Here is a 14,085-nt window from a genome sequence, read left to right on the forward strand (position 1 = left end):
GCGACGTGGGAGGTGGTGCCGATGGTTTCGGGCGCTGGACTTGGCCGTGTGGGCGGTGAGTCGGCGACGAGCATGGATCTCGGTAATGGGCGGCCTCGTGTGCCCATGGTCAGATATGAAGACGGCGACCTTCGTGTTATCAGACAGCCCATGCCAACCCGGTTGCCGGCGACCTTGTGTGGCTCGTTTGGTGGTTGGTGAGGGGTGGGCTACGTATGGGGAAACCCTTGGCGGGCTGCAGCAGCCACGTTGCCGGCGACGCTCCATCACCGTTCTACTTCTTGGAGTTGGTATCGAGTCCTACCCCATGCCCCCCTCTGCTTGTCCCGGATGAAAACCCAAATCCCCTCGGTTTGGGCCGCGACTACTCCTTGCCGCCGCTTTCTTCCTGAAGACACCGCCTTCAGACGGGTGAGTCGTGGTCGCGGCTTTGCATTATCGGTTTGCTGGATTTCTTCAGTTGTTCCTTCAAAACAACGTTCGGTGATCCTGGTGGTGGTGGCCCGAGGCGGTGGCATTGATCGGAGTGGCTTTGCCGGCATGGTGGTGTGCGGCCTTCCTCTCCTAGTCCATCCAGGTTCAAGGGCGAGCTCTCGGATGGCCGGGCAATGGCATGGGAGTTGACGGCTGTGCTCTTCCTCCGACGGCGGGCTGTTCCATTAGCGTGAGTGTTTCGGGGGCATGCCCTGGGATTGCCGGGGTCCTCGATGTCCTAGCCGCTAGGGTTGTCAGGATTGTTCTTGTTCGGTAGCATCTTGTATTCTCTGTCACCTATCTTTTTTTGTTGTTGTTCTCGTATCGGCGGTTGTGTGCTCGGTTGTTGCTTTATAATATAAAGTGGGGAAACCTTTTTTTGTCAGTAACATTTAAAAGAATTACTTCTTAACTAGTGATTTCAAGTAAGGATTGATGTATGAAGAGGATGCATAATGCACATCAAAGTTACCTTGTCTAACTGGTTAGCTCGGATCTTACACTGCACGAGATCGGCGGCATCTGAGTCCTGTCTAACCGGTTACTATGGATCAACACTGCACGGGATTGGCAATTCGGTTCCCAACCAAGCCATGTTCTTGTTTATTTTCGTTGTGCACTGACAGGTGGTACCCGATGCTCATTGAATCAAAACACTATGCAAGCTAATCTGTCCAATACTGCAAGCGGGACTCGCACCACGCTGGCGTGTCTATTCAGCAAGACATATGTATTTGTATGTGATTTGAACCGTATTTAAATTATATTGTCAAGTTCTAGTATCGGTTCGGTATATTTTTCAAGTTCATGCACTGAAATAAACACCACCGATGTTATTACCTCTAACTAGGCTGGCCGGATCATTCATATTTTTTTTTGTTTATGTGCGTTAGGTTGGGGGGCCACCGGGCAGAGCAAAGTTATAGTCAAAAAGGGGGCTCAAGCACAGAATCCATCACATATATATTTTACGTTGTTTTGGAAGTTCAGATATTTGCCAAGATGTAAAAGGTAAGATAGATTATACAGAGTCCAGAGTAGATTATTTCCATTGCTTGATTTCCAAGTTAGCTTAGGGCGTTCGGCAACAATACAAGACAAGTCCATACTCATGTGAAGCAGATTATGATATGATGAATTAGATACTACGTGTATCGACTATTGGCCATTATGGAATTTAGAGAACTTTTTGTAAAAATATCTCTAGCGTTGTGTAAGTTCCTGCAATGTGGAATGTAGGAGATTACAAGCTGAACCTATACGGTTCGTTCATGTTGTTTCCTTAGATTGAGGGGTTGGCGTGTTGTTTGTGTGGAGTTTGTGAACATCTTCGTAAACCCGCGACTAGTTCTTATTGCGATGGAGGTTTATGTCGTGACCAGATCAGACCAACACTGGACCGACCATTGCCTCGAGGTTTGCTTCATGTCAGTACAGAACGAGTTTTCTCTTTGTCCTTTAAACCAAAACCATATTGAAGTGTTTTTATTTTCAGAGGACATGCATGTACCTGGGTAACTGAATTACAGGGGCGATGCCTCCACATTAGGATCTATTGTGTAATTCTAGTTCAAAAGGAACTATTGTGTAATTCTTGAACACCTTCCTTCCATTTCGAACCGGCGTGGCTACTTCAACCTGGTTTTGCGGAGGCGGTTCGTCATAGATGGACGGAGGCAAAGTCGGCGCCCTCTAGGGTGCTTTGTGCGGTTGACATTTGGCATCACTGTGCAAAAGTGACTAGGTAATTCATGCGTTGGTGCGCGCGCAGGGGGGCTCAACGCTCGAAAAGGGGTGCTTCTTGAGCAGATGAAGACGGTGGTCCTTATTGCAGACAATGCGGGGTTCTCGGTGGATGAGTGGAGACATCGATATACCTTGTGCCTTGTATAGATAGTACAATAGAAAATATAGAACCTTGATTTTTGAGGAGGAACTATTGAAAATAATTAGTTTGTTTTAACTCTGAACTTCAACAACTATATAAAACATGTTCCAAAAATATTAATTAACTGTTGTAAATGATGAATTAAGAAGTCTTAATACATCTTTGCCGTGTGTATCGAAATTGGAGAAGAGGGGAGGAGCGTAGGGCACAGGTTGGACTTCTGTTCTGCTGTTCTGCGAACAGCACGGCACGGCGGCACCATGGCAGACGGCGCAGCGGCATTAGCCGGCTCTCATAATTCTCGTATAGTGCCGCCTGTTGCCTGACTGCAAATCTATCGCCACCGAGCCATCGATTCAACTCGAAGCAAAAAAGATCGATAATCTGGCCAGACCACGAAACGTACATACTTGGCAGCAGCTGAGGTTTCATCTATAGATCGAATCAATCCAGGAGACGAGGCAACGTTAGCTCAAAACTTCAAATTTTCACACGAATACATACATGTACCCGGACCCAAATTGGGGACCCTTGGATTATTGAGGCCCTGGGCGAGCGCACAGCTGGCACATGCCCTTCAACGGCCCTGCTAAGAGATCTGATCGTTAATCTTAACCAAAAGAGAGATCTTATCATTTATACGGGTGGCTCAGAATGGGGCACAATATATGCACCATAAAAAAAATTGAAATGAAGGTAAGCATGCCTAACGTCCTATAAATACCCTTGCCCCCGTAGTCACTCCTCAGTCCTCACCAAGGCACTTCTGGGTGTCCAAATAAGCGCACTAGTGAGAAACGTTGAAAGGAGTGAAATCAAGCAAGGTTTCGGTATGGCTTTCAGGAGAGCACTGTTGTGCCTTCTTGGCATGCTGATAGCTTCCTCTGCCATTGCCGTTTCTGATTCTGGTATCTACTACCAGATTGGTTTGATGGTATGTGCGTGCAAAGCATGACAACATAGTGGCCTTTTGTTCATTTTTTATTTGTATGTATTACATTATTCAAAATTTGTACACATGCATGCTAGTTACGACATACGAAGTCTAATGGATGAATCTACAATCTAAAATATGTCTATACACATCCGTATATAGTCCGTAGTGGAATCTCTAAAAAGACTTATATATTTAGGAACGGAGGGAGTAGCATTCAGTTGTTCACTGTACATATATATGCTTCACCAAGGACGTCTAGTATGTGTGAAACGCAGCATGCATCTTGAGGGATGTTGACAGATTAGCATGAACATGCATGGTTTTATGGACCACCTGTTTGTCGAGGTCTTAGTCGAATATTTCACCACTGGAAAACATGACTCACACGTGATGTAATAATCCATGGATACAGTGGCCGGGAGCATACTGTGTGCAGACCACCGGCGGATGCTGCATGCCCAAGAGCCCCATCGTGCCGGCGGCCGACTTCTACGTCTCGGGCTTTACTGTCTTCAACGCGACGACCGACGCCCCCGAGACCAGCTGCAGCAGCACTCCTTTCAACTCCGACGAGGTAACTAATTTGCTTTCAACTCCGACGAGGTAACAATGCAAATTTCCTGTCCGATCGATGCAAAGCTTTGCGGATTCTTTTCTTACCACTGCGATGCACATGCAATGTTTTGCGTTAACTGCAGATTCTGGAAATCAGCGGTCTAAGGCAGTACTGGAGCAACATCAAGTGCCCCAGCAACAACGGCCAGAAGAGCTGGAAGAGCGCCTGGAAGACGTCCGGCGTCTGCTCCGGCCTTGACGACAAGGCTTACTTCCAAGCCGCCATCGCCCTCCGTAGCAAGATCAACCCCCTCTCTCGCCTCGTTTCCAAAGGTGACGCATGCATCCATGGCTCATGACCGCCGTTTTCCTGGAAAGGAAATCATCACCATTCAGTACGTCATGCATTGCAGGGATCAAGCCCGACTTTGGCCTGTACAGCTTGGAGAAGATCAAGAAGGCCATCCAGGTGGGCACCGGTGTGGCGCCGCTGATCCAGTGTAGCGAAGGGCCGTTCGATAAGTTCCAGCTGTACCAGATCTTCATCTGCGTGGCCGAGGACGCCAAAACGCTCATCGAGTGCCCGAAACCGCAGAAGTTCACGTGCTCCGACGAGATCCTCTTCCACCCCTTCAAGAAGTGGATGCTAAAGCAGGCCGCGTCCTCGGTGTCCTTTGCCGAAGCATTTGAGATGGCCGGCGCCGCCATGGGATACTGAGCTACAGCTGCAGATTGGTAGCCGATCAGGCGGTCAGGCCTCGTCTTGTGGGTTGCGTTCCAGTGAATAATTAATACGTACTAGTATATGCGTGGAATTATGTTCTTTCCTTCTTCAGACGTTCATCTCGCTCGTGTTGTTATGTGATAATAATAATAATGTAACCCGAGGGTACCGCAATATTGATTACTCAGTCGATCTGTAACGCTTTCATGAATAATACCTTGTTACCTCCATCCATTATGGTTTTTTGGTCCCTTGGTATTTTATGTTCAACCTTGACAAAAAATTTAACTAACATCAATGATAAATTTGAACACCACAGGTGTTATTACCTCTAACTAGGCTGGCCGGATCATCAATTTTTCTTTGTTTATGTGCGTTTGGTTGGAAGGTAGTTTACGTTGTTTTGGTAGTTCTGATATTTGGAGATGTAAAAGGTAATATCGATTATACAGAGTCCAGATTAATTTATGCCCGAAACCGCAAAAGTTCACGTGCTCCGACGAGATCATCTTCCACCCCTTCAAGAAGTGGATGCTAAAGCAGTCCGCGTCCTCGGTGTCCTACGCTGAAGCATTCGAGATGGCCGGCGCCGCCATGTGATACTGAGCTGCAGCCGCAGATCGGTAGCGATCGGGCCTCGACTTGTGGCTTGCGTTCCAGTGAATAATTAATAATAATAATGATGTTCTTGCCTTTCCGGACATTCATCTTGCGAGTGATGTGATATGATAATAATAATAATAATAATAATAATAATAATAATAAGAGTCGGTCTGTAACACTTTCATGAATAATACTGTATTACCTTGATTCTGGTTTATTGGTTCCTTCATATTTTGTTTTCTGATTTGATCACAAATTTAACTAACAAAATATTAATGCATGTCACTAAAAAATTATATCATTGAACTCGTATTTGTACATAGTTTCTGATGATATCATTTTTTGCTATGTATATTATATATTTTTATTAGTTAAAATCATGGTTAAAATATAATGCTAAATACGAGGGAGACTAATAAACCAGGACGGAGGTAGTAATCAAGGTTCAAAATATGGGATATCAAGTTCATTCCAGTTTGGCTTCAACATATCAGATGTCGGATATCAGGTGATATATCGGACGATATATAGATTATCAGAGGATTTTTTTTTCAAAATGTCGGATATCAGGTGATATAAAGATACATGAATGTTTTTCATTATTCTTAGTCATAAAATGTGTTTTAAGGTAAACAAAATGTATGATGTCAATGCTTTTTAGCATAGCAATTTTGGATTCCTAGTTTGCTAACTTGTTAGTCAAGATACTATCAGGAACTAGTCACAAAATCATTACTATAAAATAAAAACAATATGTTCTATATGTATATGTATAAAACATCATGTGTGAGTTTGCTAATATGATGTTGTAACTGCGTAATCTTATTTTCCCAACTTTTTCATAGAAACTTTTGATCATATATGTATCGGTCTATGTCAATGGACATATCGGCTCAGATATCAGCCATTTCGGTCCATATCGGATGATATGTAATGTTTATATCGGTAGAGCACCGAAAATGATATATCGGCCTATATATCGACCGTATTGGCCTGAATTTAAAAGCTTGGTAGTATATGGACCAACGATGAGCAACCGAATAGTAGGGCGGTATGGATCGAAGCAATCCGATAAAACAAGAGCGACCCAGGCGGGCAGTATAGACCGATGAAGCTTAACGCAATGATTCAAAAGAGCTAAGCGTTAATATGCATGTTTTGCATGTAGTTGAGATCCCAGCATGGGTGGCACAGACCCCGCTCAAACCATCGGGTAGAGAGCCCGGTAAAACCAGAGCGATCAGGATGAGCTGTATGGACTAACAAAGTTTAGTGCATGCAATGATTCAAAAAAAGAGCCGAGCACCACGGTGCTAGCCCAATGAAATAATCAAATGGATAAAACAAGAGCGGCCGAGACATGCAGTATGGACCGACAGAGCTTAACGAAATGAGTCAAAAAAGAGGGGCGTCGTCCGTTGGCAGTTAACGTGACTGGTTATGCCTGGTTTCGTTTGTACGTAGCTAAAATCCTAGTTGTGAGCTAAACGTTGATACGCGCGCTGCATGTAATTGAGATCCGAGTGGGTGCCACAGACCCTGCTTAAACCATCGGGTGGACAACCCGATACAACAAGAGTGACCGAGACACGGGCATTATATAGACCAACGAAGAGCGGCCGAATCAGGCAGTATGAATCGAAGCAGTCAGATAAAACAAGAGCGACCGAGACGGACAGTATAGACCGACGAAACTTAATGCAATGATTAAAAAAAAAGTCGAGCACCATGGAGCTTAATGAAATGGTGCGGATAAAACAAGAACGACCCGGAGGTTCAGTATCAAAAAAGAGCCAAGTGGTAAGTAATGCTCCCTTCGTGAAGATATAAAGTGTCGCTGTGAAACTTATCTGACCATCATAAGCATATTATATCAGCTTATGTTAGGCAAGCTTCATAGGGACAGTCATATCTTCCACAAAGGTACAATGACCAACATAGCTTACTGGTTCTGGAAGAGGAGGCAATTTAACCTAGTCCCGTCGCTCCTCAAGTGGCGAGGTGTGACTAAACACAAGTCCAAGGTCATAAGAATTTCCATATTGACCTTGGACATATAAGAGTTCCGAATCGAATCTCTTTAGAAAGAGGATCTTTTGTCTCATGGTAGCCTGCTGCAGTCCCCTTACGAAACTTTCGTTATTGGGTTAGCCATACACTTTACATGTATGCCGAGTTTTTTCTATAAATAACTCCACAAATATATGACACCTGTCATTCCAATTAAGAAAAAAAATAGGAAAATGTTTGGTTAGTTTCTGTTAGTCAAAACCCGGCAAACGAAGGCCACCGTCACAGCTCCGTCCATTGCTACCAGACATGGCCATGTCAGTTTTCGCCGAGTTGTTTCTGTCGGGAACTCGGCAAACTATTTTGTTCACCGGCTTTTTTTTGTTCGCTGAGTCGTTTTCCGTCAGAAGATGGCAAACGACACTGCCCTGCCGAGTTACGAATTATTGCCGAGTTCATGTTCGGGATCAAACTCGGTAGATAGAAATTCATTGAGTACCCGACAGAATGCACTCGACGAAGAATTGGAACTCAGGACAAAAGGCGATTCTAGTAGTATATGAACTATGTAGGTGGATCATATACCATGAGTAAACCTTACGGCAAAATATGACAACCTAAATGGCAACAAATTTTGCAAACAATTCCCCATCAACACTTTGTTTGTTTGCCGCGGTGCGCCACCGCTCCCAGCTGGCCCCTCCGGTCCACAACGACGACGACGGCGACAACCCTACTAACATGCTTATTATCCTGCCATCAGAGGAGGACCACTCGTTGTTTAGTGATTCTCGAGCGTTCATTTGGGTTGCTAGGGGCGATGCTGCTCGTGGAGCCACAAACTTTTCGATCAATCTAAGTGGCTGCCACCCTCTTAGATAGTGACGCGCCCATATTCATGCTATGACACATGTGAGTAGGGTCATGAGCATCATACATTTGGGGTCGTTGTTTGGCTGAAATTTTCACAACCGTGTGTTTGTTCTTTATGCACTAGACATTCAATCACATGCTAACATATTTTCTCTGTTTTAGAATGTTAGACATTTTGTCGAGGAAATATAAACATTAAAGAGCTTGATAAATTCAGGAATGGCAAAGCAAATATCTTCAAGCATCTTGATTATATATAGGAGACCGATAACTTTGGCTCAGTTAACACATATTGTATGTAAGATGAGCATGTCATATTTGAGAGAAGGGACACAGTTTCATTATTTTACTAATAAACTGGACAACTGTTCTTTGAATGCGGTTGGGTCTAGGTTAAGAAAAATTAATGCCAGTATATTCATGTTAGTTCGGAAGGACTACCGATTACCGAACATATCCTGGACCAGCATAGGCGTTTTCAAATTAATGAAATGAAACCAAAAGAAATATTCTGACCGGACACGTGCTTATATTAGAAGCAATTATATAAATGTACTGGTAGAGACCTCCATGGCTCCATTAGCCCTGTCCTATTGAAAGAGGCGCAGGGGCAATCAGTTGCCATAGCCTTTTGACGTATAGCTTTCATGTCTCCTTCAATATTATTCGAGAGACGAGAGATTTACATGAAATGTTCAGAGAGTGGATACGTGGCTACTTATCGAAGAATGAGTAGATCTGGCCCAAGGCATTCGCATGTAGATAATAGAGACAGCTTTAGGAATGCTTGTTTTAACATGTTTTGAATTGCTAATGGGGTTACATGCTCCATACGTGAGAAGGATCTTGCGTAAGTTTGGTCGGCTGTCTTTATTCATTTGTCTGTTCAAGTAACTAACTCGAAGTGTTTTTGATAATATAATGTAATGGACTGATCATAGGCACGATGTCTATATATGTTCTGTCAGATCGATTTTTACAGTATATATGCGTGTTGTAGCTTCTAATATCAACCGTCCACGCCAATCCAATGGACCCCCTTACTTGCACTCAAATTTCTTACTAAATCACAAAACACCACACCACTGGAATCTGCAGGTGAATCGGCACGCAGGCAAGGCGTCGCGTGGCTACCGAAACAGGACACCGTTACCATACCTGCAGCGCATTTGGTTGATCAATGGTAGGTAATTCATGCATGGACTAATTAGATTTTCTTTTTATAATGGAAGATTTTATTGTGTTGAGTAAATGACGGTATTTACCATATAAAAAGGGAAACGTTTTCCGCCAGCGCGCCGACCGAACGTTCGGCCGGACGCACGCGACCCGTCCTATCTCCTCTCATCCTGGCGGAACGATTCTCGCGCGTGGTGGGGCGCATGGCCGGGAGGGCCCACCAATCTGCGCGACCCATCCTATCTCCTCTCATCCTGGCGAAACGATTCTCGCGCGTGGTGGGGCGCATGGCCGAGAGGGCCCACCAATCTGCGCGCCCCTACGTTGCTGCCGCCGACATCGCCGGTCCCTACCCCAGTCGACCGCCCACATCGCCAGTTACCACCCTCGTCGGCCGCCCGCATCGCCGGATCCAGCTTCGCCCATCGTCCTCATCGCGTGCCGCTATGGCCGGGCCGCGCGTATATAAGTGTTGCAAACGTTATACAAAATTGTTTCAACGGCCATCTGAAAAAGCTTCATATTCAGATGAAAAAGCTTCAACCAGGCATATAAAAAGCTGCAAGCGGTCATTGCCATGACGAAAATGCTACAACTATTGACATAAAATGCTACAACCTTGATGAAACAAGCTGCAACGAGACATATAAAAAGCTGCAAGCGGTCATTGCCAGACAGAATGCTACAACCGCCGACATAAAATGCTACAGCCGTTGATGAAAAAAGCTGCAACGGACGGCCGGCAAGGTGCTCGTGTTTGTTGGCTCTACAAGGACGGTGACCGGCGGCGAGGGCGTTTAGCGAGAGGGGGCGATGGAAGAAGGACCCCTCGATCGCCGTGGGGGGATGGGGAGAGGGGAAGGGTGGGGAGCGCCGCTGCGCGCTGGAAAAGGATAGCCTGCAAGGTGCTCGCATTCATGGCTCGAGGTTGAGGACGAGAGAGGATATCTAACGGTCAAGGGATCCCCAATCTGACGGCTGTGCTGCGACCGGCAGGAGTGTTCGAGCCAGCGCACTGGCGCCCAGTACTGCCCATATAAAAATGTTCTTGCAATACTACTAACCAGATTTTAAAAAATTGTCACAACTTACCAGACTTGAAAATATATTGTCACAACTTACCAAATTTAACATAATTTCCCCTTTTTTATATCTAGGTAAATTTTGTCACAGATTTACCAATATATGATAAGTTGTGACAAAATTTCACAAATCTAGTACGTAATGTTTTTTATATGGTACATAATATCATTTACTCTATGGTTTCTACCCTTAATGACAAGAAGCACACGATACCACACCATTTATTACAAGAAAGGTACTAATTAAAGTGCAAATAGTATAACTACAAGATAGTGAGGAAGAAAACAATTCAAACAGAAACACTCACACCACTTATTTTAACATATCACATTAGCTTTGCCTTAAGTCAAATTTTGTAAAGTTTGACCAACAATTAGTAAAATTATATGTATGTCTTAGTATACAAAAGTTGTCTCAATAGATTCCCAATTTAATCTTATATAATATGATATCAATTTGTATACTAATAAATACATAAAATTTGACTAATTGTTGGTCAAATTTCAAATACTTTGTCTTAAGACTAACCTAATGTGGCATGCAAAAATAACCTGAGGGTGTATATCAATAACCCAAATGAAAGGTTGCCATATATTAATTCTCTCCGTTCCAAGAATACAAGTAAATCTAGGATTGTCCAAAATCAAACTATTTTGAGTAGTTGGAGTAGTTGGAGAGGAACTTATTGACAAAATAATCCGTCCAATACAGCCTAACAACCAAAAGCATGTGCTTTGATGGTAGTTGTAGTGAATACCATATAGCTCCCAACGGTAGAACCATTATTTGTTGACAAACAAACGGGTCATGACGAAGAACAACACAACAACGGGGCTAGTCTCATGTCATTCTCTTGGAGCGGGCTGGATATGCATATATACATTTTTTTTTGCGGAAGGGATATGCATATATATTTGACTATATATTTACCTTACTTTGCATGAAATCTCTACGCACATGAGTAGTTTTTATGGGGCTGGACTGGGCTTGCAGGCCAGGCAATCCTAGGCATGGATCCACCCCTGATTATGATATAGCCAAATCACCGAACATTATGTAGTAGCCCTGCATGTAGTAGTACAAATTTCATGGCTAGTGGTAAACCATACAGCCAATTACCAAGCATGTTTATAACATGTTTTGGAGGTGTTATGTTGCGAGCTAATGGTGTTGCACAAATATAGTTGGGTTTAATAATTAGTCAAACATGACTCTTATACACGTCATATATATATGAGGAAGACCCGTGAATGTATGAAAGAAAAGAAAATGTGTAACTTCCGCCAAAAGTGCAAGTTTTGTCCTCCAACTAAAATGTGTAGTAGCATTGGTCATCCAACTTTCTAAACCATGCAACTTTGGTTATAGGTAGGGTTTGGTTGTTGATCACATCCAGTTTTAAACCTATGTGGAACTGTTTTAATTAAGCATGTAATATACATTTAATTGCTTGTTCTGCCCTGTAATCACTTGTGAGATAGGAATGAGATAGTTATTTAATGATTCAACTATTAAAAACCCTTGCACAATCACTTAAATTGAAAGGTGAAGCGGTAAACGTCCACATGTTTTCAACATGATTTAGGGTTGTGGAGGAACATGCCAGGTGAAATGAGCAGGAGAGAGAGAGCATAATTATGTCTTATCTTTTATATCTAAATATTTAGCTCCCAATAAGATATTTCTGTCAACATGCAAGCATGCCACCTCATCATTCAACATGCATAGGAAACATATGGATGTTGCATTCCACATGTTTGCATGCGTATAAAATTCCATTCTATTATATTATTTACATTTTATTCTTATATACTTTCAAAATCTATTATTTCAAATGATGTTTCATATAACCAAAACCTCTTTGTAATATTGAAAAATATTTCCGGAACAACGTGCAGGGCATCATCTAGTACTGCCTTAATCTTGCCTCCCGGTTGTTTTACATGTAATAAACAAGCTCTTAAGTGAATGGTTATGGGGCTAATCTATTGATTATGTGTCCATTAATATTACAGGCATAATGTAGCTCCATGTCAACTTAAAACCAGATTTGACCATGGTCGAACGCTGTCAGGGACCAAAATTGCAAAGTTTAGAAAGTGAAGGACCAATATTGCTACATATATTATTAATAAACAACTTTATTACTACATTGTCTCCAAGAAAAGGTACAATTTTGCTGAGAGGTTCCTCAAACCAATCCTTAGTTGGAGAAAATCTAGCTAACCTAGCAAGTTCACGAGCCACCTTCTTTGCTTCTCTATTATAGTGTTCAAAACTAGCAAGAGGAAAATCGTAGGCGAAACAATAGCAATAATCAAGAATCACCGCCGCCGCTCTCACATATCCTCCTCGACTCTTCACGGTATCGATGACCTGCAAATTATAATTAACCACCAGGTGGTTGCATCCCGCCTTTGCGCCATAGATAATCCAAATCTTAGTGCGAAAGCTTAAGCCGTTAGGGAAGCCGCATACCAATCAATGTTCCAATTCATGCGAACAATGAAGTTCCCTTTATCATCTATGCGCCCCTAAGCAGGTCTTGATCAAAAGATGCATGAAAGTTAAGTTTTAAGAACCCCACAGAAGGACTAATCCATCCTCCTCTTTTAAAAGTTGCCTTGGGGAAAAAGGCAATGACAAAATTTATTGTAATGGCATGAATCCTCGTAAAATTGTTACGTATGTTAATTGGAAGACACAACCACAAAAAAAAATCACATGTGATAGGCGCAAATAGTACATATATCATGATCACTAGGCCTGTCACTTCGACCTACTCACATATAAGTTGGGTCATATGTGACGGGCAGGCTTGGACGAGTGCCCGTCACATCATTCCATGACCATACCTAGGCATACTTCAGGCTGGGCCAGGCTTCGAATCGGGCCAAAAAAAGGCCGGTGATGAAAACCCAGGCCCGAGCCCGGCATGGCCCGGCCATCGGGCCTAAATATTAGCGCCAAGCCTACCACGACCCCAAAAAAGCCCAACTGGACCCAACTGGCCCGGCCCGTCCACGGCTTAAAATCTATATTCCTGAAGCCCGAGACCGGCCCGACCCGACTATCGGGCTCAAATTCAAAGCCCGAGCTGGGCCCGATGGCAAGTTTAGGCCCGGCTGGCCTAGGATATTCGGGCTGGGTTGGCTGGGACCGTCCGGGTTGTGCTGCCCATGGCGAGGTATAGCCATGTCTATGGGCCCGTCAAATAGGGCCGTCACATGTATTAATATTCCCGCAAGAAAAAGAAATACTAGCATCCATTTTCAAGGAATAAGAATAATAATAAAAATATAAAATTATCTTTTGAACAAAAATAAATGAAACATGGACATTCAATTCATTCACATGACACCATGCATCGATATTATATATACATCGATCAATTTATAATGAATTGAAATAAATTACAAGTAGTGTTAGTTAGTTCTATGGCATACATATTTGTCTTTATGTTAATGAAATGTCTTGTTTTATTGAGTTATATAAAAAGTTGACGATTTTATTGAGTAATGTTAGTTTAAAAGAGTAGGAATTCAACATGTTCCAACCAAAATCCTTCAGAGACAGGTTTCCGTCTGCCGCCAGGAGGAACCAGGGTGGGAACGAGAAATTCAACCCTGATCTCGGTCCTCACGTCCCTCAGCCTCCATGACAAACATGGCCCATGCCACGTCCCCTCAGACTCAACCTCTATTTCTGCCTATAAATATCAAGCCACGCTGATCACTTGGGCAGCCAACGAGCAATAAG

The 14,085-nt window shown here is 43.3% G+C and overlaps 1 protein-coding gene across 1 annotated transcript; it reads left to right on the forward strand.

Moving 5' to 3' along the window:
• The first annotated feature begins 3,090 nt into the window (after positions 1–3,090).
• LOC123421354 (ribonuclease 1-like) lies at positions 3,091–4,810 on the forward strand. Its single transcript, XM_045107530.1, has 4 exons — positions 3,091–3,296; positions 3,712–3,873; positions 3,998–4,187; positions 4,268–4,810. Exons 1-4 carry the CDS (start codon positions 3,195–3,197, stop codon positions 4,570–4,572), a joined length of 759 nt encoding a protein of 252 aa, XP_044963465.1. The 5' UTR covers positions 3,091–3,194; the 3' UTR covers positions 4,573–4,810.
• Positions 4,811–14,085: the final 9,275 nt, after the last annotated feature.

Source organism: Hordeum vulgare, chromosome 1H, assembly GCF_904849725.1.
Source record: "Hordeum vulgare subsp. vulgare chromosome 1H, MorexV3_pseudomolecules_assembly, whole genome shotgun sequence".
NCBI lineage: Eukaryota > Viridiplantae > Streptophyta > Magnoliopsida > Poales > Poaceae > Hordeum > Hordeum vulgare.

Coding starts and splice junctions, on each gene's coding strand:
- LOC123421354 (XM_045107530.1), top strand. CDS start 3,195: ATGGCTTTCAGGAGAGCACTGTTGTGCCTTCTTGGCATGCTGATAGCT. Junction 3,874..3,997: donor CTCCTTTCAACTCCGACGAG/GTAACTAATTTG, acceptor CGTTAACTGCAG/ATTCTGGAAATCAGCGGTCT. Junction 4,188..4,267: donor CTCTCGCCTCGTTTCCAAAG/GTGACGCATGCA, acceptor CATGCATTGCAG/GGATCAAGCCCGACTTTGGC.